General features: G+C 35.3%; 1 protein-coding gene across 1 annotated transcript in view; it reads right to left on the bottom strand.

Annotated features, from left to right (window-relative positions):
- Positions 1-663: 663 nt before the first annotated feature.
- Positions 664-17,948, bottom strand: part of FBXL5 (F-box and leucine rich repeat protein 5) — a 42,974-nt gene continuing 25,689 nt past the window's right edge. The window contains exons 10-11 of the mRNA XM_059165203.1: positions 7,828-7,976; positions 664-1,461 (exon numbers count right to left, since the gene is read on the bottom strand). Coding sequence (XP_059021186.1) covers positions 1,385-1,461; positions 7,828-7,976 — 226 coding nt within the window. The 3' untranslated portion in view covers positions 664-1,384. The remainder of the gene's footprint in view (positions 1,462-7,827; positions 7,977-17,948) is intronic.

Below are 17,948 nucleotides of genomic sequence, written 5' to 3'. Positions count from 1 at the left end.
ATGGATTCTCCCTGTTCATGTTCTCATCAAATGAGTCTTCCTTCATCTTTACACAGCTCTGTCTCAAAGTTTTCTCTTAGCCTGAACTGAAATCTGCTCACCTGTAGTTTGTACCTTTCCTACTCCTTCCCCTCTTACCCCTCCTTTACAGCCATACCACCCTGAACATGCCCAATCTCATCTGATCTTGCAAGCTAAGCAGGGTTGGGCCCGTTTAGTCCTTGGATAGACTCCTCCTATCCCTCCATAAAATAAACAAAAGAATACCTGGAACACAAGTAACAAGACTATAGATTAATTCCTCTTCCACAGCCTTGCACGAATTTCCTAACGCAGACGGCATGCTGCTGCTGACTCTTCTCTTCGGGACATAAAATTATATAGAGCATTACATAAAACTGATTCAATATACGATACCTGAATGACAGGTCCCCCCTTCCCACTGTCTCTTCAGACAGCAACGAAGATAGGCAATACACATTCAAACTCTGACTACTGCAAAATTAATTTCAAAAAAGACAATTCAGCTCAACAAAATTAGGTATCTGTCTAAAATTGCCAGGATCATCATTTCAAGGGAGCTCAAAGAAAAATATTTAGTCCTATTTTACACTAACATAAACGTGAATTGAGATTTCTAATGAAATCAAAACACCAAAAAAATTATTTGATAAAGTCCTCAAAGTAGATTTTATTGATACATATCTTCAAATGATTGTGGAATTTTTAAAAATCCCTCCCAAATTTGACAATTTAGGGACAGTGGTAGGAACCAGGAGTATTTGAAGAAAGCAAATACAAATACATTGGTACTTTGCTAGCTCACTGAGCTAACACCAAGAAGCCAATTTATTCTATTATCCTAAAGACTCTTGTATGTGGGTATGTTTGAATTGGCCCTCTGAGAATTGCTCAAACAAAGGAAACATGGAAAAAAGACTGGTTTTCAAAAATGTGCAATCTTTGAAAATAAAACTTCAAAAATGTATGTTTGAAAAGATCTGCAAAGCTTGGTACAGTGTTTATATATAAGGAGAATCAATAACCCCACTGACTTTAAAACTCAAATTAATCTAAATAATACTTTAAATGGCATGGCATTAGTGACATTCTTTTCAAAGCATTCCATTTAAAAGAAAACCGATAAAACTGTTCTCACCCTTACGGAAAGATCTAACCCCTTTCTAAAACAAAAATATGATTTGCAAGAGAAACAACACTGTACAACGGACTGGTAAATTAAGATTTCTGAGACTGAAGAAATGGGGCCAAAACAAGTCACACTCAAAAAGGGATGGTTAACACAAGAAATGTGCTGTAAGTAAAGTGCATGAAAGGAAGCCTGCTCAGCTAAATGAAGTAGACAAAGGTCAGGAGTCAAGGGTCATTCGCCAGAGCGGCAGCAGGCTCGAAAACCACACTGCAAATTCTGGCATCCGCTGGCGGTATCAGCATGAGGACCTGTATAAAAACAGAGAAGTGTGAAAGGAGGAAATTTCTTAGACATCACATGAAAGAGCTAAGACATATCTGACTTTTTTTTAAACTAGCAATACATGTATAACTTAGAAGTAAATGTCCCAATTAATAAATAAAAATTAGGCACAAATAAACCAACAGCAGGTCTACTTTAACTGGTCCAAAAGCTAAATGAAAGAAGAAGGGAAAGAAATAATTTTTCAGCTACAATCTTACAAAATAAAAACAAAGATAAAAAGATAACCCACAGAAGCAAGACTGCCCAGCTAACTTAACAACAGTCAGAACATCCTTCCTTGAAATATAATTAAGACAAAAACAGCCCTTTCCATAGATCAGCTAAAGAATTCAGTATAGAGCAATTACAAAAACATTACAGTCAAAACTTAAACTGTATAGACATAAACTGAATATGTCTTCCATATCTTTAACAGCTGCAGCCAAAATGGCTAGGGTTAAATGAAATTATCTTCCAGAATTAAGTATATAATGAATGAATAACTAAATAAACATACCTAAGACATAATAAAAATAATGATTCAATTACAAAAGAAGAATGCAATACTGTGGAATAACTGACATTTTATCCCATTCACGTTATGCTGCCCAGACACTACATAAAAGAACCATTAAGGAACACAGATGAGAATTAGGAAATATCAAAGCAGCAGTATCATGGCACATAAACAAACGTTAAGTTCTCTGAATGAATCACAGTTTTCATAAAGGCAGGCAATGTGCAAAAGGATGCTTTAACTATACGGAGGCCTTTCAGTATGTCTGCACCATGAACAAAGAGCAGTTAATTCGTTCTTTACTCATCAATTAGAACCAAAATCCTTGCATTTGTGAAATATAAAGATCCCATACAAGAAGTACATGAAATGTCATTTTATAGACTATGTCAAATTGATAACTGAAAAAACATAGTACTCTGGATTAATATCTAGTTTAACCCAGAAAACTATTTTTAAATAAGCTTGGTTTTGTTTTTTTTAAGTAGCAGTCTTCTGCAAAAGAAGGCATCTGTGCTAATACCAACATAAGGAAATGGCTACTTGCAATGAAACACACAAAACACTTATTTCCCAGAATATACCCTTGTATTCCTGACATGTCACACACGAAACATTACAGGCATACTTCTTAGGATATACAATCAATGAAGTATAACGTTCATGTACTTCAATAAAGAAATGATTATATATATATATATGTGTGTGTGTAAGTAAAAAAAGAAACTAATGAACTTTACAAGCATATGTGAGAATTCAATAGGTTAGGACTTCACTTATTTTCAAAAATGTATGTTTAATTTTAAAATAGATGTGATGCCTGGGATATGGGGAGCAGGTATGGGAGTGAGCAATGGAAGAAGATCAGCCACACTTTTATAACTGCCAAAGCAAATAATACATGAGGCTTTATTATTCCATGTTTATATATTTAAATTTTCCATTAAAAAAGTCTAAAACATTTCAAATATAAAACTGAATTACCATAAACCCATTTTTATTTAACCACAATTAAAATCTGTCCTATTTTAAAAAGGCAAAGTTGAATGTGTCAAATATTTAAACAATTCACAAAGTACTATCTGTTATCAATTTCCCTTAAAATAAGACTCCAGGTTAGTCATCTTAACCAAAATCAAAGTAAAATGTCCTAGTACATATCATATAGAAATGTCTTGATAAGGAATCCTATAGTCTGAAACTCTCCCACTGTCAACCTTTGACCAGGTTTTCCTTCTGAACAGATCTTCAGCTTTTTCCTTACACACTACTCAACCTTCCATGCCACCTCTTTTGAGCTTGTCTTTCTGTACCCCTTAAATGCTGGTTCCTGCTCTGCCTGACAATCACCTAGAGCTTCTCTTCAAGACTTATCCCCCGCCTCACTACCTAACTGCTCTGCCTGACACTCAGTCCCTGTGATGAAATGCCTGAACTGGTGGATTTTGCAAAAATCTATTTCTCAGTATGTAATTCTACTCCAAAATTTTTAAAAAGGGAGAAGTAAGAAAAAGACATGGAGACGTAACAAGTTTCCAACTAAAACTCCCTTAAAATACCTTAAAATTTCTATATTCCTGTTTTTTAAAAGAACAGAAAGGTAAGGAAGAAACTTCACACTGAATTCAACAATAACCTGGGAAAAATCCTAGGAGATGGCCAAAAGCAATGAAAGTGAAGTATGCTACTAGTTTTAACACAGGAAATATAAGGGAGCCTCAAAGGAGCCAAAGATCAAAGAAACTATCTAGAGATCCCTATCTTTCCAAATACATACAGCTAGTCACCATCCCCCCCAGAAGACAGGCTCAGTCAGTAACCTCAGGTCCAGCCTGGCCACTCTGGTCACTCTTTGATCTCAAAGTCTAAAGAATGGTAATAGGGATCACAGAGGAAGAAAAGCGTAGGAATAAAATTATGTGTCCCATATTAGGTTGAAAGTAACCCAATCCTGCTTATCTGTCAGCATCTCCTTATTAACATCACAAAACAAATTCCTCTCACTGATATAAAATGTACCCCCTCCTAGAATATCTGAGGTTTAAGTAGAGAATGAAGAGAGGAAATTAATACATCAGTGTTTTCAAATCAGAAAGTAGGATCTATCTGGAGAAACCTAGACAGTAACTAAGATTCTATCTCAAAATTACAATCCCACCTTAAGGTTAATTACAGACCAGGTATCTGATCCTCATAGTCATGAAAGTAAGGTCATCCATGAGGAGATTTTATTCTAGTAAAGGCCTGGGGCAAAGCAAAAGGGAAGACAACCCCTGTTTTTAATTTACGTTACTCTCATAATGTAGAATACAGGAGAGAACGGCAATTTCCAAAGCATGAAAATTGTAAGCAATGTTAACAGTGAGACTCCTAAGCATTGTAGAAGGACTGTTCAGAAAAGGGAATAAATGGACAACAAAAAGTGAAGCAGCATTATACAGAAACACGACTAAGATACCTCGTATGTTATTTTGCCAATTATCTCAAGCAGACAGCTGTGCTTCCACAGACACTGACAACTCAAAAAGCCATTCCCTTTAAATATTTGACTCATCATCAGCAAATGTCTATCTCAATATAGAACAAAGAATTCAAATGGCTGTAATACATGAGGGCTAAGTTACATTAAAAAATAATAAAGAAAATAGGAAAATAAAATTGGCATAATCATTAAATAAAAATTTTAAAGGCATGTTAAAGATAAAAAAACATTTTTTAAATATTAGATTAAAAGAGCCATAATGTTAACTATAGTTATTTCCCCAAATTTGTATTATTGACTTGTTTTTCCTGGATTTTAAGTATACTATTTATGCTGTATATCTGCACTTACCTTCACTTACCTTTAATTCCTCTTTAACTTAAATTAGAAACATAAGAGAGCAAATCATCTGAGACTTTGTCACCTCCAGAACTATGAGCTAATCTATCTTAATTCATAAATTATATAGACAATGAAATGCAAAATCAGTACAAAAAGTTTATTTGCTATCATTGCTCAAGTATTCCTCAGAGCTCTGAAACTATGCAATTCTACTTAACACTTCTTAAATGACAAAGAAGTTTTTAATTGTTATGGCAAAGAAGCCTTCTTTTATGTTTAAATCTTAAACTTTCTCAATCAAATCACAAATTTAAATGTCACGAGGAATCATTCAGAAGAATAAAACTGGCATTTTTTAATCAGTGTTTAGTACAGTATCTTGATCACAGCAGATAATATTTGAATATCTGATACTAACTTATCTTCTCCAAAATCTCTTAGGAAACAGGTCATTCTGCTTTATTTACCACTCATTATTTAGTTATGCATATTGTTTATCAGTATTTACTTCTTTTAGTTAATAATCTAGTAGCTAACTATATGAAGCTTTTTTTAACAAATACAATTTTAGTTAAATGTTACCCAAATATTTGATATAGTTTGTCACCTAACTATGCTCCCTATTATTCTAAGACCATGTATAAATCATACTATTTTCAGAAAAAATAAAAATAAAAAGGGGGCCCCATAAGCAGTCATTAAATATTTATTGTACAAATTGAGCTATAGTAAAAGTTACTGGATCAATCATCTCATATTGCAAACCTGGATACAATGCAATTTTATTCTAACACTTTCTAGGTTGTCCACATATCCTCTTAAGGAAAAAAATGCCATCAGAGCATTGCTTTAAGAACAACTGGCTGTGGAACTTTAGAACATAAGTTAATATGAAAAATCACCCTATAAAGTTAAGGATTTCCATTTCCCCAAAATCATGTTTTAAGAAGCTGTGAAAGGAGACTTAATATTGGATTATACAAGTGCTGTCAATTTCCTTTCAAATCTCTCAAAGTCAGATATCTTCATTAAAATTCATTTATTGAAAATTACCATTCATTTATCAAGAAAAAATCACATTCAACAAAAGGAATGCAGCAGCTCCTTTGGAACACTTTAATATTTATATATTCAAAACCAGTTAAGATGAAATGAATTCTAACATCCTAACAAGATGCAAAAGATTTCAGGTATTTAACTCTATCCCATCACCTAAATTTCAAGAAGTTTTCAAAATTACACAAGCAAAACAAGTAGACAAATCATAAAAATGAACTGAAATCCAATCTCCCCCACCCTGTAACATCTATATACCCAAAAACAAATCTAACAAATTCAGTTGTGATATTCCCACAAGCAAAACCTATGCTGAAATCAACTGTATACAATTTAAGTGCAACATACAAATAAGATGTTTTTCTTATAAAAATAACTGCCTACTAGTTACTTTTCATGGTATGTCCTTAAGCCTTAGGAAGTACAACACTGGACCTACAACGACATAACTGCACACTAAAAAAAAAAAAATTCCCATCTCAAATTCACTGCATCTACAAAAGCAGCAAATGGTTCATGGAAACAATCAAACTGGTTTTGTATGCTTAGCAGGTTGCAACTAAAATGACATTCATTTTCACCATTCCTGGATTATATGCTGAAGGCAAGAGAGCAAAGAAATGCTCCTCCTTAGTGTTGCGACTTCAAGAACAAGGGAGGTCATCTTCCGTATCACCCATGTTATGCCAGAAATAAAAGAGCTGCGATCTCCTGTCTCTTTATATGTATTTAAGGAAAACCTAATCGCCCAGAAATAGCAATTTGCTAACTTCTCTGCCTACAGGTATGTCATTAAAGAGACCATTCCTCCAGTCTTCCTGGTTCCTTTCAACTGTTCTCCTGAGAGAAACTCAGGTGATATTCTTGTCATCTTAAGATAACTTGGGCTTTCAAAGAAAACAGCATATGGTGTAAAAAGACAGCTGCGTAGTAGAATCTGAACCATGTAAATGTTTTTCCAGTTATAAATACAGGGAATTGATTTGCTTACTAATAACTGAGGAGCTTTTTATGCCTCTAGAAACTTCTAGTTTCTACCAGTGACTATCAAAAGCCCCAAAGGGCCCTGAATGTACCTTGAAAAAAACAAATGCAACAAGCCCACTGCAGGGTAAGGATAGGTTTAAGAAACAAAACAATCAATAAATATTTATACAATGATTGTTTTAAGTAGGTTCAGCAATCAATCTCCAAAACAGTATAGGAATTTTAGTCATGTCTAAGGCATCTCAGCCTCTTCCCCAATACCACTCCCCCCTCAATCTTCCATGAGACTAATTTGAAACCAGACCCAGGATCCCCAAGAAGTTCACATTACCAAAGTCCTCCCTTCTCAACTGCACTTTTTTTTAAAGTCATGTTACAAGAAATCTAAGTCATCATCCCTAAGAAATTGGTATATCTAGAACATCAATACCTCTAAATTGTTCATGAATGCTGTATCACTCTAGAAGAATTTCCCAAAATTTTGTAAGAACTTTAATATTTCTAGGGGAGCCGAGGTGCCTCAGTTGGTTAAGCATCTGCCTTTGGCTCAGGTCATGGTCTCAGAGTCCTGGGATCAAGACATGCACTGGGCTCCCTGCTCAACAGGGAGTCTGCTTCTCCCTCTCCCTCTTCTCCTTCTCTCTCTCTAACAAATAAATAAAGTCTTTTTTAAAAAAAAAAGAGAATTTTAGTTTTCTTACAACTTGCCATTTTACACAGCTCAAAAATCTGGCAGAATATATACTTGAAATACCTATCTGAAAAAAAAACTTACCTTTATAGAAGCTAATTAATGAAAATATACATGATTTTTAAATTTTATCAAATGTAAAGAATTCAGTGAAAGTAAAAAAGTGTGGTAATTAGAAATCTAGAAAGTTAAACAGAAACCCTAAGAACCATGAGAACTGTCAAAAAATGTTAAATCCATTCCTTCAAAATTATCTCATTACTGAAAGGCATTACCATTAATGTTGTCACAGTAGTAAAAGTATTCATCATTTAGAGAAGGACATGCTGAAACCAAATCCTGCAGGCCTGCACCAGTTACAGTAAGACAACCAGAGAGATTAAGGTGCTCCAAATAAGGCAGCCCTCCTCCCAGAGTCAAAACCCTGTAAGACAAGAAATCCAACAATTAGAATATATTATTCTATGAAAATTTATATATTCCTATGGCCCACTGGACCACTATTAACAAATCTTTCAATTTGGTAATGAGAAAATTCAAGAATTTCTATAAAACATGGTAACTAACCTCATCCTTAGGTAGCAATACATTTAACTGAGAAAAACTTCTTACATTTTTCCTAAGGACATTCCATAAACAAGTCTATGAAATTTCTCTTTATAAGAATATTACAGCAACTCAATTCTTAGAAGTACTGAATCCTGGAATTGTCATCTTCCTTCTCCTACAGGTTGTCTAAATAAAAATTATCAAGAAAATTACTGACCAATTTTGGCAGTTCCTCAGAGTTAGCATTAGCATTTGCATTTGACCCAACACTTCCTCTCCTAAGTGTACACCCAAGAGAACTGAAAAAATATGTTCACATAACTTGAAAACAAATATTCATAGCAGCATCATTCATAATAACCAAAAAGTGGAAACAACCCAAATTCCAACTAATTAAAATGAATAAACATACATTATAAAGCCATAAGTACTCCTATTGTTACCACATGAATGAGCCTTGAAAACATTATGCTAAGTGAAACAAGCCAGGCACAAAGGCCACATACTGTATGATCCTATTTATATGAATATCCAAAATAGGCAGAATAGGCATAGAGACAGAAAGCAAATTAGTAGGTGCCAGGGGCCCAGGGCAAAGAGGAGTAAGGAGTAATTGTTAAAAAGTAGAGGGTTTCCTTATGGTATGATGAAAATGTTTCGGAACCAGTGGTGATGCCTGCCAACCTTATAAATCTACTGAAATCACTATTTGTATACTTCAAAAGGATGAACTTAATGGTAACTGAATTACATGTCAGTAAAAATGAAAACCTAATGGCATGTCCTAGAAGAATAAAAACATTAATACAAATAGATAAAATGAGAAGTTAGCTAAAATTACAATGACAGAGCTGAAAAATATCAAGAACAAAATTGAGAACATCATTTTTCTGTACAATATGTAAAGCAATATTACAACAGCAAAACTGTGAAAACTGGAACAGTCTATCTTAAAAGGGATGTCAAGAGACTAACAATACAATAAATTTAGTTAAAAAAATTAACATAATTGTGCAGGTACAGGAAAATTAGGAAGTAAAGTAAAAGTCTATGAATTATTGAGATTTTTCAAAACTATGAAAATACTTATATATTCCATAAAGGACTGCTAACTAGCAAAGACTAGAAAGGGACATTTTAAAGTTTTGTAACTTCATATTCAAAAGAAGAAACTGATTTATTAAAAAAAACTTGATCTATTAAAAAAAACTTATCAGGGCAGGTGGATTATTCAATCAGTTGAGCATCGAAGTTTTGAATTTGGCTCAGGTTATGATCTCAGGATCATGGGATCATACCCTGCATCAGGCTGCAAGCTCAGCAGGGAGTCTACTTGGGATTTTCTCTCTCCCTCTCCCTGTACCCCTCCCCCTGCTCATGCTCACTCGCTCTCATCTCTCTCAAATAAAAAATTATTTTAAAACAAATTATCAGGACGCCTGGGTGGCTCAGTTGGTTAAGCAGCTGCCTTCGGCTCAGGTCATGATCACAGCGTCCTGGGATCGAGTCCCACATCGGGCTCCTTGCTCAGCAGGGAGCCTGCTTCTCCCTCTGCCTCTGCCTGCCATTCTGTCTGTCTGTGCTCGCTCTCTCCCCCTCTTCTCTCTCTGATAAATAAATAAAATCTTTAAAAAAAATAAATAAATAAAACAAATTATCAAAACCCCAAGCCCCAAGGGAGATTTAAATGCACACATCCCCTTATATTTTGACTGAAAAAAAAAAAAAAAAACTGATTTAAACTAATTTTTTTTTTTTTAAAGATTTTATTTATTTATTTGACAGAGAGAAATCACAAGTAGGCAGAGAGGCAGGCAGAGAGAGAGAGGAGGAAGCAGGCTCCCCGCTGAGCAGAGAGCCCGATGCGGGACTCGATCCCAGGATCCCGAGATCATGACCTGAGCTGAAGGCAGCGGCTTAACCCACTGAGCCACCCAGGCGCCCCTAAACTAATTTTTTTGTAATCATAAATTATCTTGAGTCATCCTTCAGATTTCAAATTAACAACAGTGGCAGTTCAGGAACTCAGTGGCTTGACTGGACCACAGCAGTTAGAGACACTGGTCTTTAAAGGAAGACCAGGAACAAAGGAAGACAGTACAAAGTTTAAAGTTCATTATTTTTCTCCTATAAAGCTGAATAGCTCATAATAAGAAATAATAAACAGCTTTAAAAAAGTGATCTCAAGGCACCTGAGTGGCTCTGTTGGTTTAGTGGACTCTTGATTTCAGCTCAGGTCATGATCTCAGCATCATGAAAGCAAGCCTGGCACCAGGTTCCATGTTCAGAGCCGTGTCAGCTTGAGATTCTCTTCTCTCTTTCCTTCTCCCTGCCCTGCTCCTCTCCCTGCTCACATGCACACTCTCTCTCACTCTAAATAAATAAAATCTTTTTTTTTTTTTTAAAGATATATCTATTCACTTGAGAGAAAATGTGTGTGTGAGCTGAATAGGGATGGGGAAGGCACAAAGGCAGAGAAAATCTCAAGCAGACTCCCAGCTGAGAGCAGAGCCTGACTTCATGACCCTGAGATCGTGACCCGAGCCAAAATCAAGAGTTGAACACTCAACTGGCTAAGCTACCTTGGAGCCCCCAAATAAATAAAACCTTAAAAGAAAAAAGAAAGTGGATCTGGGAGAAAAAAGTGGTCTGAAAAGATCTCAGAAACTATTTCTGAGATGCAGAGGCTATTCCATTTCCTAAAATTTAAAATTTTCAGCACACTAAGGATAGACTGCATGGAATATAAAACTTCTTTTCACAGTATACTTGAAGAAAAAACTTGGGCAGTCAGTGCCCTCACTGAGCTTAATGGGAAATCAAACAAATCAAAAATAAATATGCAATTATAATACCGTATGACTGTCTCCTGGAACATACAGAAGCGCATTGATGGGGGGAGGAGGGGAGTCCAAAAAGGTTTCCTATAAGAAGGGACATTAATTTTTTTTTAAGATTTCTTATTCATTTCACAGAAAGGGAGAGCACAAACAGGGGGAGCAGCAAGCAGAGGGACAGGAAGAAGGCTCCCCATGGGAGCAGAAGTCCAACTCTGGGCTCCATCCCAAGACCCTGGGATCATGACCTCAGCTAAAGACAGACAATTAAACAACTGAGCCACCCAGGCACCCCAAGAAACAAACAGAAGTTAGCCAATAAATGTATGTTACAGACAGCAAATTCAAATACCTAAAGATGAGAAATACGGTGCCTTGAAGAAAGAGAAAATAGTTGAATATGGCTACAAAAAGGATGGCTCTGTGTGTGTGTCTGTTTGTGTGTGAGAGAAAGACATCTGTCTCGCCTTTTTTTGGTGGGGCTGAGGATACGACCAAGTAAAAATTTAGATGTTAAGGAAGATAAAAAGATATAAACTACGGAAGTAAGCAAGGGCCAAGAATTTGGACCTAACCAAAGTGTAACAAAACTCACTGAAAGGTTTAGAAAGAAGAGTAATAACAAGTTAAAAAAATGCATTCGAGGAAGATCACTCAAGTCTACCTTTTATCACCAATGCCCAAGTATGTCAGACACAAGCCTAGACAGTAAAATCCAAGATGAGTAAAATACAGGTTCTGCCCTCAACTTAAGGAAAGAAACACTAAACCAAGTATTGACAATACATGCAGTAAGAAAAAAAAGTTATAGAAGTATCTATAAGATATATAGAAATATTACAGAGCAGTGAATAATTCAAAAGTAGTAATCTTGGGGCGCCTGGGTGGCTCAGTGGGTTAAGCCTCTGCTTTCAGCTCAAGTCATGATCTCAAGGTCCTGGTTTCAAGCCCCACATCGGGCTCTCTGCTCAGGGGGAAGCCTGCTTCCCCCTCTCTGTCCGCCTCTCTGCCTACTTGTGATCTCTGTGTCAAATAAATAAATAAAATCTTTAAAGAAAAAAAAAAGTAGTAACCTTTAAAGAAACAGAACAAAATCCAGAATTCAACAATGTATAATTCACACTATCTGGTATCACATGACATACTAGACATTCAAAGAATGAGGGAAAAAAAAATCAATCAATAGAAACAGACCAATAAATGATAATGATTGGATTAGTAAACAAAGACTTTACAAAAATGCATACAAACTCTGGAGAAAACACTAAATACATGAGGTACTAGCCAACAGGAGAAATAGAACAAGATACTAAAAAGCACTTAATAAATCCAAAAGAAGTCAGGAAAAGACAAAAGAAGAAGAAAAGGTGAAACAAGAGAAAAGCAGCAAGATGATAGGCATAAAAATAACCATAACAATAATTATGTTAAATGTAAACAGCCTAAATAAATTAATTAAATGACAGGGAGTATCTGACTGAATTTTAAAAAGCAAGACCTAACAATAATATAAGCTATCTGCAAAAAATTGAAGAGTAGTTGCCTTGGGGTCAAGGAGTGAAAGAGTAGTGTATAACAAAACAATAATAGCAACGTGAGGGGGCCAAAGAAGGTTGAGGATTTAAATAAGAGGCTACTTTTAATCAATAACAGCCAAGATATCGTTTCTACAAAACCTGAAAACACTGCACTGCACTGAGACTATACATGACACTATCTGTTCCTTAAGGCTTCAATTTACTTTAAAATATTGATTTTTCACAGCACCTGGGTGGCTCTGTCACTTAAGTGCCTGCCTTCAGCTCAGATCAAGATCTCAGAGTATTGGGATCCAGGCCCACACTAGATTCACTGCTCCACAGGAGGTCTGCTTCACCCTCTTCTTCCACCCCTCTCCCTACCCACTGTGCTCATATTCTTTCCCCCACCCTCTCCCTCCCTCAAATAAATAAAAATCTTTTAAAAAAATATTGATTTTCAATCTACATTCTCATAGTCAATGCTCTTGTAACAAGCCCCATATAACCAAACTGCCAAAACTCAAGCTACCCCATCCCTAAATAGAACATAACGCCTAATGCAGAAGGACTGAAAGCTTCCAATCAGCCCCTCTGTTCCCATACACTAAGTTGTATGCACATGTGAGTTTTATTTGTTTTCAAACCCACTGACACCAGTAGTAGTTACTACTGTAATTGATCTTGAAATAATTTTTATTACTATTACTTTTTAAGGAGGCTGTGCAGGGCCTCAACTCACAACCTGAGATCAAGACCTGAGCTGAGATCAAGAGTCAGATGCCTAACAAAATGAGCCACCCAGGCACCCCAAAATGAAATAATTTTTAAACCAACATAATGAATACAAAAGAATTATGCCTTGGAGGAAAGTGGGGATGGAAATTTATAGTCAAATAAAGCCCTATAATTCTGCTTTTACTTTTTTTGCATTTTTTATTTAAATTGAATTGATTACCATATAATGTATTAGTTTCAGATGTAAAGTTCAGGGATTCTTCAGTCTTTTATAATACTTACTGCTCACTGTATCATGTGCCTTCCTTAATGTCCATCACCCAATTACCTCATCCCCTCACCCCCATCCCCTCTATAATTCTACTTTTAGATGAAATATGTCCCCCTCCTAGCATTTTCCAAAGCTTATCAGGAAGTTTCTAAATCCTTTTTCACAAGATACCTCTTAATTATAGTCATCAAAATTCTGACTCCCTTGCTGGGGAGTGGGAGTGGGAAGGGATAGGGTGGCTGGGTTATGGACATTGCAGAGGGTATGTGCTATGGTGAATGCTGTGAAATGTGTAAGCCTGATGATTCACAGACCCATACCACTGGGGCAAATAATACATTATATGTAAATTTAAAAAATAAATAAATAATTCTGACTCTCTTTGAAATTGATTTTTAATTATACAGAATTTTTAATAAACTCTGACTTATTTAAAAATACCCCAATAAAACTAAGAAAACATAGGAAAACTGCCACTTGCTCAGATATCACTGCAGCTCTGAAGCATTACAAAAAGGTATAGGTATTATTTCATTCTTTGAATAATAAAACTGGTCATGCTGAAAATACAACTGAGGGCACATGGGTCATTCAGTCAGTTGAGTGACTCTTGATTTCAGCTCAGGTCTTAATCTCAGGTTAGTAAATTTGGGCCCCACCATACACTTAAGGATGGGTGTGGAGCCTACTTAAAACTTAAAAAAAAGTGGCAGCAGCCCTTTCTGCCCACAGCTCCTGTCCCCAAATAAAATCACTTTTTGTACCCCCTCTCAAAAAAACCCACCACTAGCGCCTGGGTGGCTCAGTGGGTTAAAGCCTCTGCCTTCAACTTGAGTCATAATCCCAGGATCCTGGGATCAAGCCCCACATGGGCTCTCTGCTCCGTGGGGAGCCTGCTTCTCCCCCTCTCTCTCTGCCTGCTGTGATCTCTGTCTGTCAAATAAATAAATAAATAATCTTTTTTTTTTTAAAGTGTTTAAAAAAATGTCTTAACAACAACAACAACAAAAAAAAACCACCACCACCACAACAAAAGTAAAAACAAAAAATTTTAACTTGAAAATTTTAAAAATTAAAAAAATAGGAACACACAACTGAAGGGTGCCTGGCTGGCTCATCAGAAAAATATGCAACTCTTGATATCAGGGTTTTGAATATAAGCTTCAGAGTGGGTGGAGAGATTACTTAAACTGAAAAAAAGGAAAAAGAAAAAAAACACAACTGAATAGAGCTACAGATATGTTTTAATAAGGTATAGTGGTAATGAAAAAGATAATGGTATTGGAAAATGAATTATTAGGAACCAAAAATTCCTAATCTTTAAAATCAAGTTACATTAAAAAAAAAAGTTACATTCAAAAACAACTAAAACCATTATCAGGAATACACATATAAAAATACAAAAAGTTTAAAAAGGAATGAGAATATGGTTGTCTTACTTTGTATTGCTTTAACTATAATCTATGCACTTGAATTTGAACAAAAAGAAAATTAATGGAATGATGCACAGCAGTCAAGCCATAGTAACAGCAGTTACCTCAGGGGAAAACATTCTTGGTACATGCCTTCTGAAAGATTTTTGTAATCATCTCCTATTAAGTATCTCTTGTAATGGCAGGGAAGTATTAGGTTTTGGCTGGATAAATTCTTCATTTTAACATACCTGATATCCAATTTTTAAAGAGTCTGGTAATATTCAAATCTACAGTTGACCCCTGAACATTGCAGAGGTAAGCACACCAACAATCCCCACCTTGCGCAACAGAAAATCCAAGCGTAACTTCTGACTCCCAAACACTTAACTACTAGTAGCCTACTGCTGACTGGAAGCCTTACTCATAAACAGTCAAGTAACACATATTTTGTATGTTATATGTATTATATACTGTCTTCTTACAATATAAACAGGTCATCAATTTCCAAACGCTCATGTCAAAGATAACTAAGCAATCATTACACAGCTACTACTACTTATTGAAAATCTACTGAGTCACCTATTCACCTTATATAAGGCTAGGTTAAGTATTTTACACAAAGCCAGTTATATAAAAAAAAATTAAAAAATTAAAAAAACAGTATCAACCTACACCAAGTCTGTCTGGCCCCAAAGTCAGTGAACCATGGTATTTTCTCCAACAATTTTCACAAGAACACATAACCTAACAGAGCTCTAAGTGGGTCCCATAAAACATAACAGAATCTAGGAGCCAAGAAGAGCTACCTCTCTGAGCTAATGAATGCTTTACCTCCACCCTTCCATTCTCCAAGAAGAAAGAGATTAGTTTACTAAAGACTGTAATGACAAAAAGAAAAAATGAGAGAAAAAAAAATACAGAACTTCTCCCAGGGAGTTTCTTTATAACTTAAAAAAGCAGTAAAACTTACACTTCTAGCAAGAAGTATGAAAGTGCCTCTGTGTTATCAAATTTTAAAATATTGCCAAAATGTGTAAGTGAAAATTATATCTTACAAAACTATAATTTTATATTTTCCTTATTATAAATGAGATCAAGTGTCTTTTCAAAGAGCTAAAAATTTGTATGCCATTTTCTGTAATTTGCTTTTTCATGTGCTTTGCAAATTTTCAGCTGTTTTTCGATTATTTTCTTATTAATTGGTATGAATGTTTCCACATTAGGAAAACGAATAATTTGTGAAATAAGTAGCAATTTTTCCCCATTTGTCACTTGCCTTTTATTTTTTTCTTCAGGCAGAAAAACTGTATTTTATATAGCTGAATTTACCAATATGTTACTTCAAAGCTTCTAGAGTTATCTGCAATGGTTAAGAGGCCTTCACCACTCAGAATGTAAAAGAACTCTATGTGCTTGAGTTTTTTGCCACTAATACCTTATGACTAATTTTTCATTTATAATTCTTTGATCCATCTGGAATTTACTGTATATGAAGCAGGAATCCAAATTTACGTGTTTTGGGTTTTTTTCAAAATGGCTTATTATTGACTCAGTTTAATTTACTTAGTAACTCATATTTTTTTTTACTTAAATTGAAGAGCTCTCTTTATCAAACGAAAAGAATGCTTTATAGATTTAGATGCACTTTCTATTCTGTTTTTTTTCTAGTCATAAGCACATACCACTGTTTGCATATAGTTAGTTTCATAATGTGGTTTAATAAATTACGAAAGCAGTATTTACTGTGATTTTTTCCTAGAATTTTTGTCTGTATTTGGCCAACCAACTGATAATATTGGGAGCTTTGACTTTGTTATGTTGTTGGTTTTTTCTATTCAAGAATATGGCAGAACTTTCTACTTGTTTAAATGAATATCTTCTGTGTTGTTCAGTATTTTAAAGTTTTCTTCTTATAGATGGTGTCCATTACTTGTTAAGTTTGTCTTTAGTACTTCAGCTATTTCGTTGCTTCTATTAAAGTTTTTTTTTAAACTTAAAAAAAAAAAAAAAAAAAAGGCAGTACAAGTAGATCATGCTCAAAGACCAAAAATTCTAAACTCTGGCTATTCAATTCCGATACAACTCAGCAGTGCTTTTTGTAAAACTTAAGGCTATATAACGGCACTAAATTACTTCAACAGAAACTCTACATTTTCCAAAAATTCCCAATATAAAACCATGACTCATTTTAAGTTAAAAAGAGAAAAGAAAATCCTAAATGATGAAATAATAATAAATGTAATTCTGTACCCCTTAAAGATTTTTAGTAGGCCAAATTCTAATATTAATGCCAATAAATTAGTATAGAATTATTTTCTGAGGAATCTGAGAGGCAGGGCAGGAGGTCTGGGGGATAGGGAAGAAAAAAATGAAACAAGATGGGATCAAGACCCAGGGTCCTGGGATTGAGCCCCACATCAGGCTCTCTGCTCAGAGGGGAGTCTGCTTCCTCCTCTCTCTCTCTTCCTGCCTGCCTACTTGTGATCTCTGTCAAATAAATAAATAAATATAATCTTTTTTAAAAAGGGGGGGGGCATCTGGCTGGCTCAGTGGGTTAAAGCCTCTGCCTTCAGCTCAGGTCATGCTCCCAGGGTCCTGGGATCAAGCCCCACATCGGGCTCTTTGCTCGCTAGGGAGCCTGCTTCCCCATCTCTCTCTCTGCCTGCTTCTCTGCCTACCTGCGATCTCTGTCAAATAAATAAATAAAATCTTAAAAAAAAAGAAAAAAAGATGGAATCAAGAGGGAAACAAACTATCTTAATCTCACAAAACAAACTGAGGGTTGCTGGGCGGTGGGAGGTAGGGAGAGGATGGCTAGGTATGGACATGGGGAAGGGTATATGCTATGGTGAGTGCTGTGAAATGTGTAAGCCAGATGATTCACAGACCTGTACCCCTGGGGTAAATAATACATTATATGTTAATAAAAATTAAAAAATAAAAAATAAATTTTAAAAACTCTTTACAAAGATCACTTTTCTGCTAACTTCCCTATAAATTTAAAATAGGATTTTAACTGCAAACATTTTGAAATACATACCTTTAAGGACCTTGCTTCTTAAAGAAAGA

Source organism: Mustela lutreola, chromosome 1 (assembly GCF_030435805.1).
Source record: "Mustela lutreola isolate mMusLut2 chromosome 1, mMusLut2.pri, whole genome shotgun sequence".
NCBI classification, from domain to species: domain Eukaryota; kingdom Metazoa; phylum Chordata; class Mammalia; order Carnivora; family Mustelidae; genus Mustela; species Mustela lutreola.
The sequence above is the reverse complement of the archived record's forward strand: the minus strand, read 5'-3'. Positions and strand labels throughout refer to the sequence as shown.